General features: G+C 45.8%; 1 protein-coding gene across 1 annotated transcript; it reads right to left on the bottom strand.

Moving 5' to 3' along the window:
• Nucleotides 1–2,415: 2,415 nt before the first annotated feature.
• Nucleotides 2,416–15,901, bottom strand: LOC139534246 (myozenin-2-like). Its single transcript, XM_071333213.1, has 6 exons — nt 15,568–15,901; nt 14,322–14,411; nt 13,244–13,410; nt 10,056–10,185; nt 7,650–7,836; nt 2,416–3,058 (listed from the first exon to the last, which is right to left on the bottom strand). The coding sequence occupies exons 2-6, from the start codon at nt 14,401–14,403 to the stop codon at nt 2,818–2,820; spliced, it is 807 nt and encodes a 268-aa protein (XP_071189314.1). The 5' UTR covers nt 14,404–14,411; nt 15,568–15,901; the 3' UTR covers nt 2,416–2,817.
• Between the last annotated feature and the right edge of the window lie 379 nt (nt 15,902–16,280).

The following is a 16,280-nucleotide window of genomic DNA, read 5'->3' as shown; positions in this document are numbered from 1 at the left end:
GCCACATGCCAAAGTTCTCTCTGTGGTAGCTGAATTTGTCCTTTCATCTTGAGAAATAGTGTAAGGCTGAAAAAATTCACCTGTTCATCCTGTGACTATATTCCCAGCTCTCTAGTAGATTTATAATTTGATATATATTTTTTTATAAATATGTTGGCAACCATTTTATAAAGACAATAAAGCCCTCAAACCGTTTAGGCTTCGACCTTGGGCCTAAGAACAGCCCTTAGTCAGGAGTTATCATACGATAACCCCTGGGTTCTTATGCCTTATTGCTTAAATGTACAGAGAGAAAAGATCAAAAACACTCTCCGAAAGCTGACATTTGCCGAGAACCCAATTCTTTTCAGATCCACCAGTGACCAACCGGTCTTGCAATCCACAAGGGCAGTACATTTAGCTTGCTTCAATGTACAGTCGTATATTACACTCCATGGTTTCTGACGTACCACACACTGCTCTGGTGTTGATGGACAGCTAAACAAAAAGCTGTCTTTTACACATGTCAAGATTCTGTTTGAATGGATTGTCTGTCTCTGTCTGCTTCCCTGCCTGTGTCTGTCTGTATGTATTCAATTGACTGCTAGTCTGTCTGGCCGTCTGTATGTCTCTCTCACTCCCTCCCTCTCTGTGCTCATCATAACCCCCCAGGGGTGCCCCCCCCCAGTCAATCACACAACGCCATTATATCATGTGTGATATACTTTCCTCGCTTTCATGGAGTGCATGAAGTCAACTCTGTAAAATAATGGCTCCAAATGATGATTATTATTCATAAAGCCATGAAAGAATCTCACTTTTGAATTTGAATTAAGTTGCATGTGGAGTTCTGTAGATAAGCAGGTAAACAAAAGTGCAAACGCAACATGTAAAGTGTTGTTCCCATGTTTCATGAGAATAAAAAAAAGATCCCAGACATTTTCCATACACACAAAAAGCTTATTTCTGTAAAAAAAATTGCACATATTTGTTTACATCCCTGTAGGTGAGCATTTCTCCTTTGGAAAGCTAATCCATGTACCTGACAGGTGTGGCATATCAAGAAGCTGATTAAACTGCATGCTCATTACACAGGTGCACCTTGTGCTGGGGACAATAAAAGGCCACTATAATGTTCAGTTTTGTCACGCAACACAGTGCCACAGATGTCTCAAGTTTTGAGGGAGCGTGCAATTGGCATGCTAACAGCAGGAATGTCCATCAGAGCTGTTGCCAGATCATTTCTCTACCATAACGTCTGACGACGTGTTAGAGAATTTGGCGGCCTGTCCAACGGCCTCACAACCGCAGACCACGTGTAACCATGCCAGCCCAGGACCTCCACATCCGGCTTCTTCACCTGCGGGATCGTCTGAGACCAGCCATCCGGACAGCTGATGAAACTGTGGGTTTGCGCAACCGAACAATTTCTGCACAAACTGTTAAACCGTTTCAGGGAAGCTCATCTGCGTGCTCGTCTTCCTCACCAGGGTCTTAACCTGACTGCGGTTCGGCATCGTAACCGACTTCAGTGGGCAAATGCTCACCTTCGATGGCCACTGGCACACTGCAGAAGTGTGCTCTTCACGGATGAATCTCGGTTTCAACTGTACCGGGCAGATGGCGTCGTGTGGGCGAGTGGTTTGCTGACGTCAACGTTGTTAACAGAGTGCCCCATGGTGGCAGTGGGATCATGCTATGGGCAGGCATAAGCTATGGACAATGAACACAATTGCATTTTATCGATGGCAATTTGAATGCACAGAGATACCGTGACGAGATCCTGAGGTCCATTGTTATGCCATTCATCCACCGCCATCACCTCATGTTTCAGCATGATGATGCACAGCCCCATGTCGCAAGGATCTGTACGCAATTCCTGGAAGCTGAAAATGACCCAGTTCTTCCGTGGCCTGCACACACACCAGAAATGTCCACCTTTGAGCATGTTTGGGATGCTCTGGATCGACGTGTACCCGCCAATATCTAGCAACGTCGCACAGCCATTGAAGAGGAGTGGGACAGCATTCCACAGGCCACAATCAACAGCCTGATCAACTCTATGCGAAGGAGATTTGTTGTGCTGCATGATGCAAATGGTGGTCACCAGATACTGTCTGGTTTTCTGATCCATGACCCTACTTTTTTTTTTTAAGGGATCTGACCAACAAGCATATCTGTATGCTTCCCGGTCATGTGAAATCCATAGATCAGGGCCTAATTTCTTTCTTTCATTTGACTGATTTAAGTATATGAACTGTAACTCAATAAAAAATACAATGTCATGCGGCCCATGGATGCTTCACTGCTGAACAGTTATTCAAGCATTTCTCTGGGAATATGTTAAAGCAATTTGTGTTTCAATCACAAGGGATATAGAGTGTACTGTATATGCTGATGTAATTCAGCAGGAAAAAATGCAATTCAATTGTAAACTGAAATTATAACGTTGTGCTTTTATTTATTCATTTTATTTAGCTCAAAAACAACTAATACAGTAATCAAATGTCATCAGGCAGATAAATTATATCTTATACACATCAATGTGCAGTATGTAAATATCCTATACTCTATTTAGTAACTCTAGCTAGTGTAAACTAGCTGGTTTACTTATTTCAAGTGCAGTTTGGAGATGGGCAGAACACCTTGGGCATGGGCAGATCAGTTAATCAGAGAAACTTGTATTTTCGCCACAAAAAAGTAGCTAACTTGCCTTAAGCAGGCAATCAAAAATGCCTCCTTCCCTCATTCTGACCCTATTCTGACCCTAACCTAGCGGAAGGACTTTTGGGTAGCAAACCAGGCAGCATCTCAGAAGACTGAGCAACCGCCAGAAGTTCAAAGGTCATCGGACTCTGGGATAAACATGGGATCCAGGTGCATTTTGGGGAGGATGAGGGGGGCGCTGGCCCCCGCCCAGCCGCAGGGCACCCTGTTGAATGTGGGCCTCTGCACCGCAGGCTCCCCCTGGAGCTCTGGGTACAGCTCCGACATGGGGTTGTGTTCCACATCGGGGGCCTTGAACAACGGGGCCGGTATGGTGGACTTGCCGCCGAAGCCGCCAAATGGGGTAGCCACTCTGGAGATGGATAGAGGATTGACAATGTTAATATTAGCCTTGCACAACTAACGAGGCAGAGGGGAAGTGACACATTGACTGAGTCATCAAAGAGTCTAAGCCTCTGGCTGGAGGACATGCTCTGTTGACAGGGTAAGAGATGTATGGTGTATCTGTTGACAATGTTGTGACTCAGATAAAGGAATGTACAGTATGTCACTGGACACTTCATCCGCTACCAAAGTGTAAAAGCAAGTTTACATTTTTATACATTTCTGCCTAGTAGACATATAGAATGTTGTGTAGAAAACCAACTGTTCTTAACACTACTTGTTTCTTGCAAGGGTAAAGCATAATCTTTTTTTTAAGGAGATCGGAGTATCAAACCTTTTAATGTACAGTGGGGAGAACAAGTATTTGATACACTGCCGATTTTGCAGGTTTTCCTACTTACAAAGCATGTAGAGGTCTGTAATTTTTTATCATAGGTACACTTCAACTGTGAGAGAAGGAATCTAAAACAAAAATCCAGAAAATCACATTGTATGATTTTTAAGTAATTAATTTGCATTTTATTGCATGACATAAGTATTTGATATATCAGAAAAGCAGAACTGAATATTTGGTACAGAAACCTTAGTTTGCAATTACAGAGATCATACGTTTCCTGTAGTTCTTGACCAGGTTTGCACACACTGCAGCAGGGATTTTGGCCCACTCCTCCATACAGACCTTCTCCAGATCCTTCAGGTTTCGGGGCTGTCGCTGGGCAATACGGACTTTCGGCTCCCTCCAAAGATTTTCTATTGGGTTCAGGTCTGGAGACTGGCTAGGCCACTCCAGGACCTTGAGATGCTTCTTACGGAGCCACTCCTTAGTTGCCCTGGCTGTGTGTTTCGGGTCGTTGTCATGCTGGAAGACCCAGCCACGACCCATCTTCAATGCTCTTACTGAGGGAAGGAGGTTGTTGGTCAAGATCTCGCGATACATGGCCCCATCCATCCTCCCTTCAATACGGTGCAGTCGTCCTGTCCCCTTTGCAGAAAAGCATCCCCAAAGAATGATGTTTCCACCTCCATGCTTCACGGTTGGGATGGTGTTCTTGGGGTTGTACTCATCCTTCTATTCCTCCAAACACGGCGAGTGGAGTTTAGAGCAAAAAGCTCTATTTTTGTCTCATCAGACCACATGACCTTCTCCCATTCCTCCTCTGGATCATCCAGATGGTCATTGGCAAACTTCAGACGGGCCTGGACATGCGCTGGCTTGAGCAGGGGGACCTTGCGTGCGCTGCAGGATTTTAATCCATGACGGCGTAGTGTGTTACTAATGGTTTTCTTTGAGACTGTGGTCCCAGCTCTCTTCAGGTCATTGACCAGGTCCTGCCGTGTAGTTCTGGGCTGATCCCTCACATTCCTCATGATCATTGATGCCCCACGAGGTGAGATCTTGCATGGAGCCCCAGACCGAGGGTGATTGACCGTCATCTTGAACTTCTTCCATTTTCTAATAATTGTGCCAACAGTTGTTGCCTTCTCACCAAGCTGCTTGGCTATTGTCCTGTAGGCCATCCCAGCCTTGTACAGGTCTACAATTTATCCCTGATGTCCTTACACAGCTCTCTGGTCTTGGCCATTGTGGAGAGGTTGGAGTCTGTTTGATTGAGTGTGTGGACAGGTGTCTTTTATACAGGTAACGAGTTCAAACAGGTGCAGTTAATACAGGTAATGAGTGGAGAACAGGAGGGCTTCTTAAAGAAAAACTAACAGGTCTGTGAGAGCCGGAATTCTTACTGGTTGGTAGGTGATCAAATACTTATGTCATGCAATAAAATGCAAATTAATTACTTAAAAATCATACAATGTGATTTTCTGGATTTTTGTTTTAGATTCCGTCTCTCACAGTTGAAGTGTACCTATGATAAAAATGACAGACCTCTACATGCTTTGTAAGTAGGAAAACCTGCAAAATCGGCAGTGTATCAAATACTTGTTCTCCCCACTGTATATTTTTTTGGAGGGTCAGGACAGAGTTAGAAACAAGATTTGGGGGATAGACCTAGGAGGAGGAACAGTAAGGAAGGGCACAGCCAGTCAGGGAAAGGGGGGATACCTAGTCAGTTGCAAAACTGAATGCATTCAACGGAAATGTGTCTTCCGCATTGAACCCAACCCCTCTGAATCAAAGAGGTGCGGGGGCCAGCCATAATCGACATCCATGTCATCCGCGCCCGGGGAGCAGTTGTTGGGGGGTTAACTGCCTTGCTCAATGGCAGAACAGCATTTTTTCCCCCACCGTGTTGGCTCTGGGATTCGAACCAGCGATCTCCTGGCTCTTAAACTTTGGGAACCCCTGGCCTAGCGGTTTTCACTCAAGCCCACACCTTGCAGCATTGGGGAACATTCCGCACCCCACGTCTATTTCTATGGGCACAAGCACTGTTCATGACACAAACTGTCCACCCCCCTCTTGTTGATGGAGAGAACATTTTGCAAGTTTAAGCTTATTTCCTGCAATTCTACACATTTTGTCATGGGGTGCAGAGAAAATGTTGCAGTTTTAAAGTACATTTTCTTGCAATTCTATACATTTTACCATGCCATGTGATATTTCAGTGACTCGAACATTGCTACAAAATCTATGGGCCAAAAAACCTAGCTAAAAAACGTGGGATAGTTGATCTGGACATTTCTGAGAAGTTATAAATAGCTCTCTGAGGTATGCAATGACTGACATGACAAGAGGAAACTGATGATGCGCACTACCCAATTTCAAAATTACACCTTGTGCATTCTACTATTACAACTTTCTCAAGTAAGTTGAAAGCCGAACTGAGTTCCTTAAAAAAATAAAGTAAAATATATTCAGTACCAGTCAAAAGTTTGGACACACCTACTCATTCAAAGGTTTTTCTTTATTTTTACTATTTTCTACATTGTAGAATAATAGTGAAGACATCCAAACTATGAAATAACACATATGGAATCCTGTTTAGTAACCAAAAAAGTGTTAAACAAATCAAAATATATTTTAGATTCACCCTTTGCCTTGATGACCGCTTTGCACACTCTTGGCATTCTCTCAACCAGCTTCATGAGGAATGCTTTTCCAACAGTCTTGAAGGAGTTCCCATATACGCTGAGCACTTGTTGGCTGCTTTTCCTTCACTCTGCGGTCCAACTCATCCCAAACCATCTCAATTGGGTTGAGGTCGGGTGATTGTGGAGGCCAGGTCATCTGATGCAGTACACCATCACTCTCCTTCTTGGTAAAATAGCCCTTACACAGCCTGGATGTGTGTTTTGGGTCATTTTCCTTTTGAAAAACAAATGATAGTCCCACTAAGTGCATACCAGATGGGATCGTGTATCTCTGCAGAATGCTGTGGTAGTGTGCCTTGAATTCTAAATAAATCACAGACAGTGTCACCAGCAAAGCACCATCACACCTCCTCCATGCTTCATGATGGGAACCACACATGCGGAGATCATCCATTCACCTACTCTGCTTCTCACAAAGACACGGCGGTTGGAACCAAAAATCTCAAATTTGGACTCATCAGACCAAAGGACAGATTTCCATCGGTTAAATATCCATTGCTCGTGTTTCTTAGCCCAAGCAAGTCTCTTCTTCTTATTGGTGTCCTTTAGTAGTGGTTTCTTTGCAGCAATTCGGCCATTAAGGCCTGATTTCACGCAGTCTCCTCTGAACAGTTGATGTTGAGATGTGTCTGTTACTTGAACTCTGAAGCATTTATTTTGGCTGCAATCTGAGGTGCATTTAACTCTAACTTATCCTCTGCAGCAGAGGTAACTCTGGGTCTTCTTCTCCTGTGGTGGTCCTCATGAGAGCCAGTTTCATCATAGAGCTTGATTGCTTTTGCGACTGCACAAATTTTACTGATTGACTGACCTTCATGTCTTAAAGTAATGATGGACTGTCGTTTCTTTTTGCTTCTTCGAGCTGTTCTTGCCATAATATGGACTTGGTCTTTTACCAAAGTGGGCTATCTTCTGTATACCACCCCTACCTTGTCACAACACATCTGATTGACTCAAACACATTAAGACGGAAAGAAATTCCACAAATTACCTTTTAACAAGGCACACCTGTTAATTGAAATGCATTCCAGGTGACTACCTCCATGAAGCTGGTTGAGAGAATGCCAAGATTGTACAAAGCTGTCATCAAGGCAAAGGGTGGCTACTTTGAAGAATCTCAAATATAAAATATATTATGATTTGTTTACCACTTTTTTGGGGTTAATAAATGATTCCATATGTGTTATTTCATAGTTTTGATGTCTTCACTATTATTCTATAATGTAGAAAATGGTAAAAAATAAAGAAGAATCCTTGAATGAGTAGGTGTGTCCAAACTTTTGACTTGTACTGTATGTATTTATTAACTTTTCTGGGGGGGACCCCACAGTTTGGGAACCACTGTGCTAGGCTGCCCTCGGTCAGCTGAGCGAAGGCTTGAACCTTCGTTGCCGTGGGGGTATAATTTGTCTAGAGTCTGGAGCATTACTACTGCACCAGCCTCCGGCATGGCAAGTACTGTACTATTTCAGCCAAGGTGTGGTCCAAGACAGGTCCATCATCAGCCATACCTGTTGAAGCTCTTGTACCCTGGTCCTTCAGGCTTGGCCTCTGGCTCTGGCAGGTGGTTGACAAGGCTATCGGCCAGGGAGGGGTCGCTGTGGTAGATGGCCTGGTCCCAGGGGGAGTGGTAGGACTTGGGGAGGCATGTGCTGTTGAACTTCTCTGGTTCCATTTGTTTTAGAGGTCCACCATAACCTGGGCAAAAGAGGGGGAGAGTGAATCTGGTGTAAGGGCCCTGTGACTACACATAACCCTGATTCGGTACAGTTTGTCAAAGCGGTAGAAGAAGTTGAGAGCGGGAGAGGAAGAATCAAAGGGAGAGGTGGTGGAGGGAGAGCTAGACATAGAAATAGGGAAGAGAAGGAGGCAGTGAGAAACTGCATAACAGAGAGATGGTGTAATGATTTACAATGACATTTGAGGAATCTCAGGTCATATACAGTACTCCCAAGCTGATTTTTGTCTTGCACAAACCTCAATATAAACCATGTGCAGCACTATATGGGTTCTCCCTGTATGGTCAAAAATATGGTTAAGTTTCACAGTGAACCAACATGAAGGACATTTTACTGTGTGGTGTAAGGGTGACAGGGAAGGCCTATCCAAATAAGTATCCTTCAAAACGAGTGTTCTTCGCCAGTGGCGACTTGCAAGCACATGTGTTACGTAACGTAGGGTGTTGCTGTGTCACGTCCAACCCCCCCAAAATATTCAGAGTTTGTTTTATCGAGGAGGAAATGAGAAAGACCAAACATTGTCCCCTCAGGGGAGTTCTGCTGTTTTTTTGAGAAACTTCCTTCACAAACGCAAACCACAAGATCTACTTGGGGCCACGGAAAAGTGTTCACGAGCATGGCTGCACATTTGGCTGTATTTGGCTGCTCCAATGTGTTGTGGGAAATGTACTGTGACTGCCGCACTGCAGGAAACACTGGGGGTTGGGAAGATAAAAGGGAGATCACTGTATTAGTGACATGGGGGCATGGTAGATATAGACAACAAGACTAGAGACAAAGTTTTGACTCCATGTTTTGAAGCATTGTTCCAAATGTGAAATAACCGCATCTTCTCACGTTCGCGTCACGATCTCGAGCCAGTCCGTCAGACAGACCCACACTACCAGAGGGATAAGATATTTGGGTAGCACTTGACATTACAGCAATGAATAAAGTGGTACCATGGTGATAACATGGTAGTATTACATATCTATTACCACTGTATTACCATAATATTAGCCCTTTTGCCACTCTGTAATGTAAAGTGCTATCGATATGGGTATATCAGTGGAGTAACATTGCAACACAATAGTCTGATTGCGGTGCAGTGATTTATTCGGTAGCCAGCATTTCCTTGCTTCCCTTCCCTATTCACACTATTCAACAAGCCATTAGACACCCAAAAGTGAAACATCTGGGTCCATCTCTTGGCTAATTTAAGAGTCATTACACCTGTGACATCCGATACCCTTTGACCCCATTTCTCGGCTACTGTTATCGCTGTGTCCACTGACTTCTCCGCCGCTGGTGGCGTAGTCGTATGTTCCCAAAATAGCATCACAAACTGTCTCCATGTGCTCATCGGCTAAACTGGTGTCCATATTATATTGACGGTGCTGGATCAGGAGGTTGAGCGTGATCTGAGCGCCATTCTCTTCCTGATGGTTCTCAGAGGACAGAGAGTGGTGGACACAGAAAATACTCTGCGCATTTCCTGTGGAGGAAACTTGACTGTTATCAAACTATCCCCAAGGTCGCCCATAAGAAGTGAGGGAAGGGGGAGAATAGATAGATACAGAGAGTGAGGGAGAGATCCACAGAGAAAGATAGAGGGGGGAGAAGGAGAAGGAATGCTCCTGCCCTGGAGCCGGAAGATTCCACTCAAGAATAATGTTTTCCCCCACGAAGACTCCTGAGTAGAAAAAAATGCAATGGAATTAATAAAATGCCAAAACAATGAAGACTATCCCCACGTCGTAGCAAAACATTTCATTTATTGTTAAATCCAGCTGGACCAAGACTTATTTTATCCATTCACTTACCTCATGTGAATAAAGGAGTAAACGTTACTAGTACCTAAAGTTCTACCAGAGTGCAAGGTGTAGCTATGACCATATTACTTAACACAAGTAAAATACTGTCTAGGGGGTAAGGGGCTAGGGTTAGTTTCTTGAAAGGACATAAGGCCAGGGATATTCTCACCGGGCTGCGTAATTTTTTATTTGGCCCAAGGTTTTGAGCTCCGTGCCCGATGCAGGTGCTCCAACAAACGTTTTCAACTGGCCACGACTTGATGACTTCAATGTCACCGGCTCACCCGCGCTAGTATAAATCATGCTAATGACTCCACTGACATCCAGGTTACTGAGTCGTAGGGTGAGTTTAGAGCAGAGGTTATGTCGCAGTAGCAGAACCCACCTGGTGCAATGTTGTCTGGGTTGGGGGTGTTGCTCGGATCAGGCGTGTTCGGGGGTGTTCTAGACTGTTCCACTCCCAAGCTGTTGCTTTCTGTGGTTTCTTGACTCTGCGTTTGAAGAGTTACACCATTCTAAGGGGAAGGTGAGAGGGAGGGAGGGAAAAGGCAAGGAGAGCGACAGTTTAGAGCAAAGGTCAGAGATATAGAGGGGTTAAGTAAGCGAAAGTGAGATGGGGAGTACGATGGAGAGTTCAGTGACTGTCTTATGTAGAGCCAGTAACATAAGGAGCATTGTTTTCCCATGTTTGAATATCCTGTGCTGTGGTCCACAGTGGGTAACTTTCATCCTCCCAGTGATATTTGTACTAATTTATGCCAGGACTTCCTCAGGAAATGTTGACAACTTGAAATAAATTCCCCTTTGCCCCAAAAGGCAAATTCAGTGTCAATATATTCCAAACAACCTTAAAATGTACAGGTAACTGCCAAAACAGCTTCAATGCGCCTTGTTATAGAGTTCCAGACGCTTGCAGAATCTATTGGATTCTTCCATGAGAAATTACATCATTTGGTGATGGTGGTGGAAAACACTGTCTCTGGCACTGCTCCAGAATCTCCCATAAGTGTTCAAATGGGTTGAGATCTAGTGACTAAGACTTACACACACACACACTACCCACCCTTTAAACCCTCTATGCTCCTTTGAGACCCCTCTTTCAAAGTCACTGAGATATCTTCTTCTAGCCATGGTAGACAAAATAATGGGCGACTGGGAATGTTATTCATGACTCTTAACATGATGGGATGTTAATTGCTAAATTAACTCAGAAACGACATCTGTGTAGAAGCACCTGATTTCAATATACTTTGTATCCCTCATTTACTCAAGTGTTTCCTTTATTTTGGCAGTTTCCTGTATGTATGTGTGTGTGTGTGTGTGTGTGTATACAGGCTCAAACAACTAGGTATCAGAGGAAGTGTCCTGGATGTGACTTCTAAATGGAAAGAAACAGATTGGACTCTCTGTTTTCAATTAGTTTGGTAAAGTATATGGGGAAATGTCCCTATGTGGTCTGAGTAGCATAGTAGACGCTAGGGCCTATAGTAGGCGCTAGGATCTAAGTGGCCTAAATTGCCGGGACGAGAAGATGAAGACTTGGCACACTGCCCATCCAAACACAAAGCTTGTAAACAGGACTTTTAACTTATGCCCGTTGTAAGAATCTCATAGCTATTATGCAAGTACAAGGCCTTATCCAGAAACAACCCCTATCTGTTAACCCCTATCCGCTACCCCCTATCCGCTACCCCCTATCCGTTACCCCCTATCCGCTACCCCCTATCCGCTACCCCCTATCCGCTACCCCCTATCCGCTACCCCCTATCCGCTACCCCCTATCCGCTACCCCCTATCCGTTACCCCTGTCCGTTACCCCCTGTCCCCTACCCCTGTCCCCTACCCCCTGTCCGCTACCCCTGTCCGTTACCCCTATCCGCTACCCCTATCCGCTACCCCTATCCGTTACCCCTATCCGTTACCCCCTATCCGCTACCCCCTATCCGTTAACCCCTATCCGTTAACCCCTGTCCGTTACCCCTGTCCGTTACCCCTGTCCGTTACCCCTATCCGCTACCCCCTATCCGCTACCCCCTATCCGTTAACCCCTGTCCGCTACCCCCTGTCCGCTACCCCCTGTCCGCTACCCCCTGTCCGTTAACCCCTATCCGTTACCCCCTATCCGTTACCCCTGTCCGTTACCCCCTGTCCGTTAACCCCTGTCCCCTACCCCCTGTCCCCTACCCCCTGTCCGTTACCCCTATCCGCTACCCCTATCCGTTACCCCCTATCCGTTACCCCCTATCCGTTACCCCCTATCCGCTACCCCCTATCCGTTACCCCCTATCCGTTACCCCTGTCCGTTACCCCTGTCCGTTACCCCCTGTCCGTTACCCCTGTCCGTTACCCCTGTCCGCTACCCCTATCCGCTACCCCCTATCCGCTACCCCCTGTCCGCTACCCCCTGTCCGTTAACCCCTATCCGCTAACCCCTATCCGCTACCCCCTATCCGTTAACCCCTGTCCGCTACCCCCTGTCCGTTACCCCCTGTCCGTTACCCCCTGTCCGTTACCCCTATCCGTTTCCCCTGTCCGTTACCCCTGTCCGTTACCCCTGTCCGTTACCCCTATCCGCTACCCCCTATCCGCTACCCCCTATCCGCTACCCCCTGTCTGTTACCCCCTGTCTGTTACCCCTATCCGCTACCCCCTATCCGCTACCCCTATCCGCTACCCCCTGTCCGTTACCCCCTGTCCGTTACCCCTATCCGCTATCCCCTATCCGTTACCCCTGTCCGCTACCCCCTGTCCGCTACCCCCTGTCCGCTACCCCCTATCCGCTACCCCCCTATCCGTTAACCCCTGTCCGTTAACCCCTGTCCGTTAACCCCTGTCCGCTACCCCCTGTCCGCTACCCCCTATCCGCTACCCCTGTCCGTTAACCCCTGTCCGTTACCCCTGTCCGCTACCCCCTGTCCGTTACCCCCTGTCCGCTACCCCCTATCCGTTAACCCCTGTCCGCTACCCCCTATCCGCTACCCCCTATCCGCTACCCCCTATCCGTTACCCCCTGTCCGCTACCCCCTGTCCGCTACCCCCTGTCCGCTACCCCCTATCCGTTACCCCCTGTCCGTTACCCCCTGTCCGTTTACCCTAGCGGTTAGGTTGTTTCTGCAATGTGTCTTGAGGAGCAGTAAGGCTGCAGTCTGATAATCATTTCAAGAGCTTATGTGTTTCATCAGGAAATTAGGTATAATGTTCGTCAAGTGTCTGTTGCCGTTCTCCTCCTCGTAAGCGTATAGGCAACTATAGGATTGGGGAGAATGAGTCACTAGATGTGCTTCCCGTGGAGAACAGTCTCCTACAGTACAAGAGCTGATAAGCTCTTCGAACGCTATTGATAATGGTTTGAATGAACCAAATGGAAACTCTGTGATGAGCCTTCTTTAAATCTCTCATCACAATCGCGTAGAGCTACAAAACAAATGCTAATGGTATCGGTCATATCGCTCATTTTCCCATAAACCTTCATGTTGAAACAGCAACTTTGTTCCATGTGTTTTGATTGTCGTTGTAGTATCCAGAGTTTTTAATCTAGCTAGCGTTCACATTCAAGGGGTTTGTGTTGCTTACATTGATCTGTGTGTTGGCTACATTCTGGATGCTCTCGAAGGTGTATTTTTCAGAGCGCCTCTTGCGCTTTTCGAAGAGGAGGGAGCCCCTGTTGGAGGCCAGAGACAGCTCCTCCAGCATCACATCCTTAGGGACACTCATCTTCTTCCCCAGGTCCATCTCTGCATCTGGAAGAGACACAACAGCTCTGAGAAAGTAGGGGTGGTGTGTATGGGGAAAGGTGGGTGGGGATGAGTGTGTGTGTTGTGTCATTCTGTACCTTAGCTGTGCATGCCCTTGTTATGGTTTTATCTGTGTTTGGCTGAGCTAGTGTCCCACACGTCCTTACTTTTTATCGACCCTATTATGCATACAGTCTGTAGTCTGTCAGAGTAAATTATACTCGTTATACTGACAATATTCACATTTGTCTATTTACATTCTATTGGTTTACCTTTCACTGTAAAACATATTCCCACTACCCATCTCGCTGACTTAATACATTGTATGCTGTCAATAATACATTACATTTTTAATAATCTTTCTGTGTCAGCCAGCCTCTCATGTTGGCCCCCTTGTTTGTGATTAGCAGTGAACCCCCCCCCCCCCCCCGTGCATGCTGATCATGGAGACGTCATAGTCTAATCAAATGAGCCAAAAGCAAACCAGCCTGACAGAATATCCCTCAGCTGTCAGTGGCCCTCAGGCTCTCTCTCTCTCCCCAATGAGCCATGTAGTTGTCCCCTCCCAGAAATAGCTTGTTCAAAGGACAACGACAAAGGGATTAATTACATTGAGTAATAAAACTTCACATTTGCTTATTTATATCCAAGGCCGTAGACCGGTTCAATGGTGCTACTTGGAAACCAGTAGCGAACTAGATGATACCCTGTTACAGAGTGAGAGTGTTAATACAGATTGAGTGAGAGAGAGAGTGTGTGTTTTTCTTTGTTTACAGGCACACACACATGCATTTGTCTGTACTGTATGACTGCAGTTAAATTGTTCACGTTTGTCTATGTGTTTTTTTACATTAGAAATTAATGAAGGGAGGCAGCGGAGAGAGCGTGTGAGAGAGAGGCCACGTGTCGTACCATACCTTCAGGACCCTGTATCTCCCTACAGATGGCTGCAGCTTGCATCTTCCTCTCGTTGGTCGTCATGGTAGAGAACTGTGACATCGCTGCCCCTGGGGAAACAATATCACAAGGGACAGCATGTGACGGCACGCCTTGTGCCGTAGCAACTAGCTTAACAAACCAAAGGAAGCAATGCCGCGCAGCACTGTAAGGCATGCTATCCTCACCAACATTACACTCCCCCTGACATGAACAAACACCCACCGCAGCAGGTAAAATTTATTGGTAGTGCTGAAAGGGCAAAGTTAACACATCCCTTTAAATAACCTTGGGCCGTTAAGCCAAGCACATGCTCGGCAGACATGGCACTCACTCGGTGGTGAAGCGAGAATCAATATGCTTGGAATGACCCATGTGGGTTGAGAAAGGACATAGGTACGGGACGGGCAATGTCACAGCAAGCATGTGTGACGGTTGACAAGATGTGGAAAAAGCAACAGTCCACATCATACCATTGTGTTCCTTGGTCTAGCTGTACTATGCACCATCTTGTTTTCATTTGAAATCCACATAAAAATCTGTATGAATAGGTGCTAAAATCAGTTTTCTGTGAATAGCTGCTCATTCATTAAGTCATTCGGTAAACATCATTTAGGTAAAGACAACAGCAGAGTAACTTACAGAGAAATCAAAGGACTTGTCTTGTCCATTCACTTGGCCTGAGGGCCATTCCTAGCCATACGACAATCTGCCCATTTTAATGAAAGCATTCTTAGCTCTAGTGTCACTAGTGTCACCTCCAGAGAGGTCAATAAACGTCCAAAGAAGTTCTCCGTGTTAGTTCATACGCTCTTGTAAATCCATTTATCCACAGTTGAAAAAGTGTAACGTTTGAGGGAATAGCACCACAAACACTATGTATGGAGAACTTGGAAATATTGTGAAAAAGATTTGCTTGACATCAACATGTATAATGACATTCATCACCATACAGTAAGCCATTCACATATCAGGCTGCATGAAGTCTTAGGAGGGATCATATAGTAGATATACGTGTACCTTACATCAAGTGTCCTACATTAACAAAACATGGGGATGCAAAAAAAAACAGTTCGATTTGACAATAATACAGCTCTGTCAATCATAACGCCTGGACTATTGAATGTCCCAAACAAGCTTGAAACATCAATGTCTCCCTGTGGTATCACTCAGCAAAACATATAGTCACAGCACCTAGGAAGTGACCCTATGCCTATGACACCTTACCTGTGTGTAGGTCCCTTTAGGGGCGTCTCAACATATGCCTGTATCCTTACGGAAGCTAGGAAGACGTGGGGCGAGGAGGTCAGACTGGGTGGGGCGACCTGCGCGGGTCCTTGTACTCCCCTGTACTGAAGCTTTCACGGGGGTGAGTGGGAAGAAGGGGGAGGTGAAGGGGGCTCGGTGGCTGGCTGGATGAGTGACTGGCTGTGTGGGTGTCAGTGTGTGTCCTAGTTATTGGGCATGTTTGAGTGGTAAGGCTAAAGCAACCCGACTAGGTGAAGGAACGAGGAGTGAAGTCGGGGTAGGTGAAACTACGACAGCTGAAAGTCGGACACTAAGGCTCAGATCGACATGGCAGAATCAAGATAAACATCTCCAACCCCCATATCATACACTCACAAACTGAAATCATATGTGTGTACATTGTACAATCAACTAGTGAGAGGGAGCCTCAAATATGAAATCCATTTATACTGTATACAGTATTTCCAATGTAGCCTGCTATATATGAATTGCGGCAAAGTTGGTTCCGGTTTCACTCACCACTTTGGTCATGTTCCCGTGGGTCAAACAAAACACCAGAATGATTGGTTGACAGTAGAGCCTTCCACAATGCAGATGACAGCTGCAGGATGAAGTTGGTGAAGGGCAACTGCAGAAACTTGCAGTCAACTTCGTGACCTTTTAATCACGTGGATTTCATGTTGTCGACATGT

Source organism: Salvelinus alpinus, chromosome 11 (assembly GCF_045679555.1).
Source record: "Salvelinus alpinus chromosome 11, SLU_Salpinus.1, whole genome shotgun sequence".
Classification (NCBI taxonomy): Eukaryota; Metazoa; Chordata; class Actinopteri; order Salmoniformes; family Salmonidae; genus Salvelinus; species Salvelinus alpinus.
This window is presented reverse-complemented; position numbering and strand designations above follow the sequence as displayed.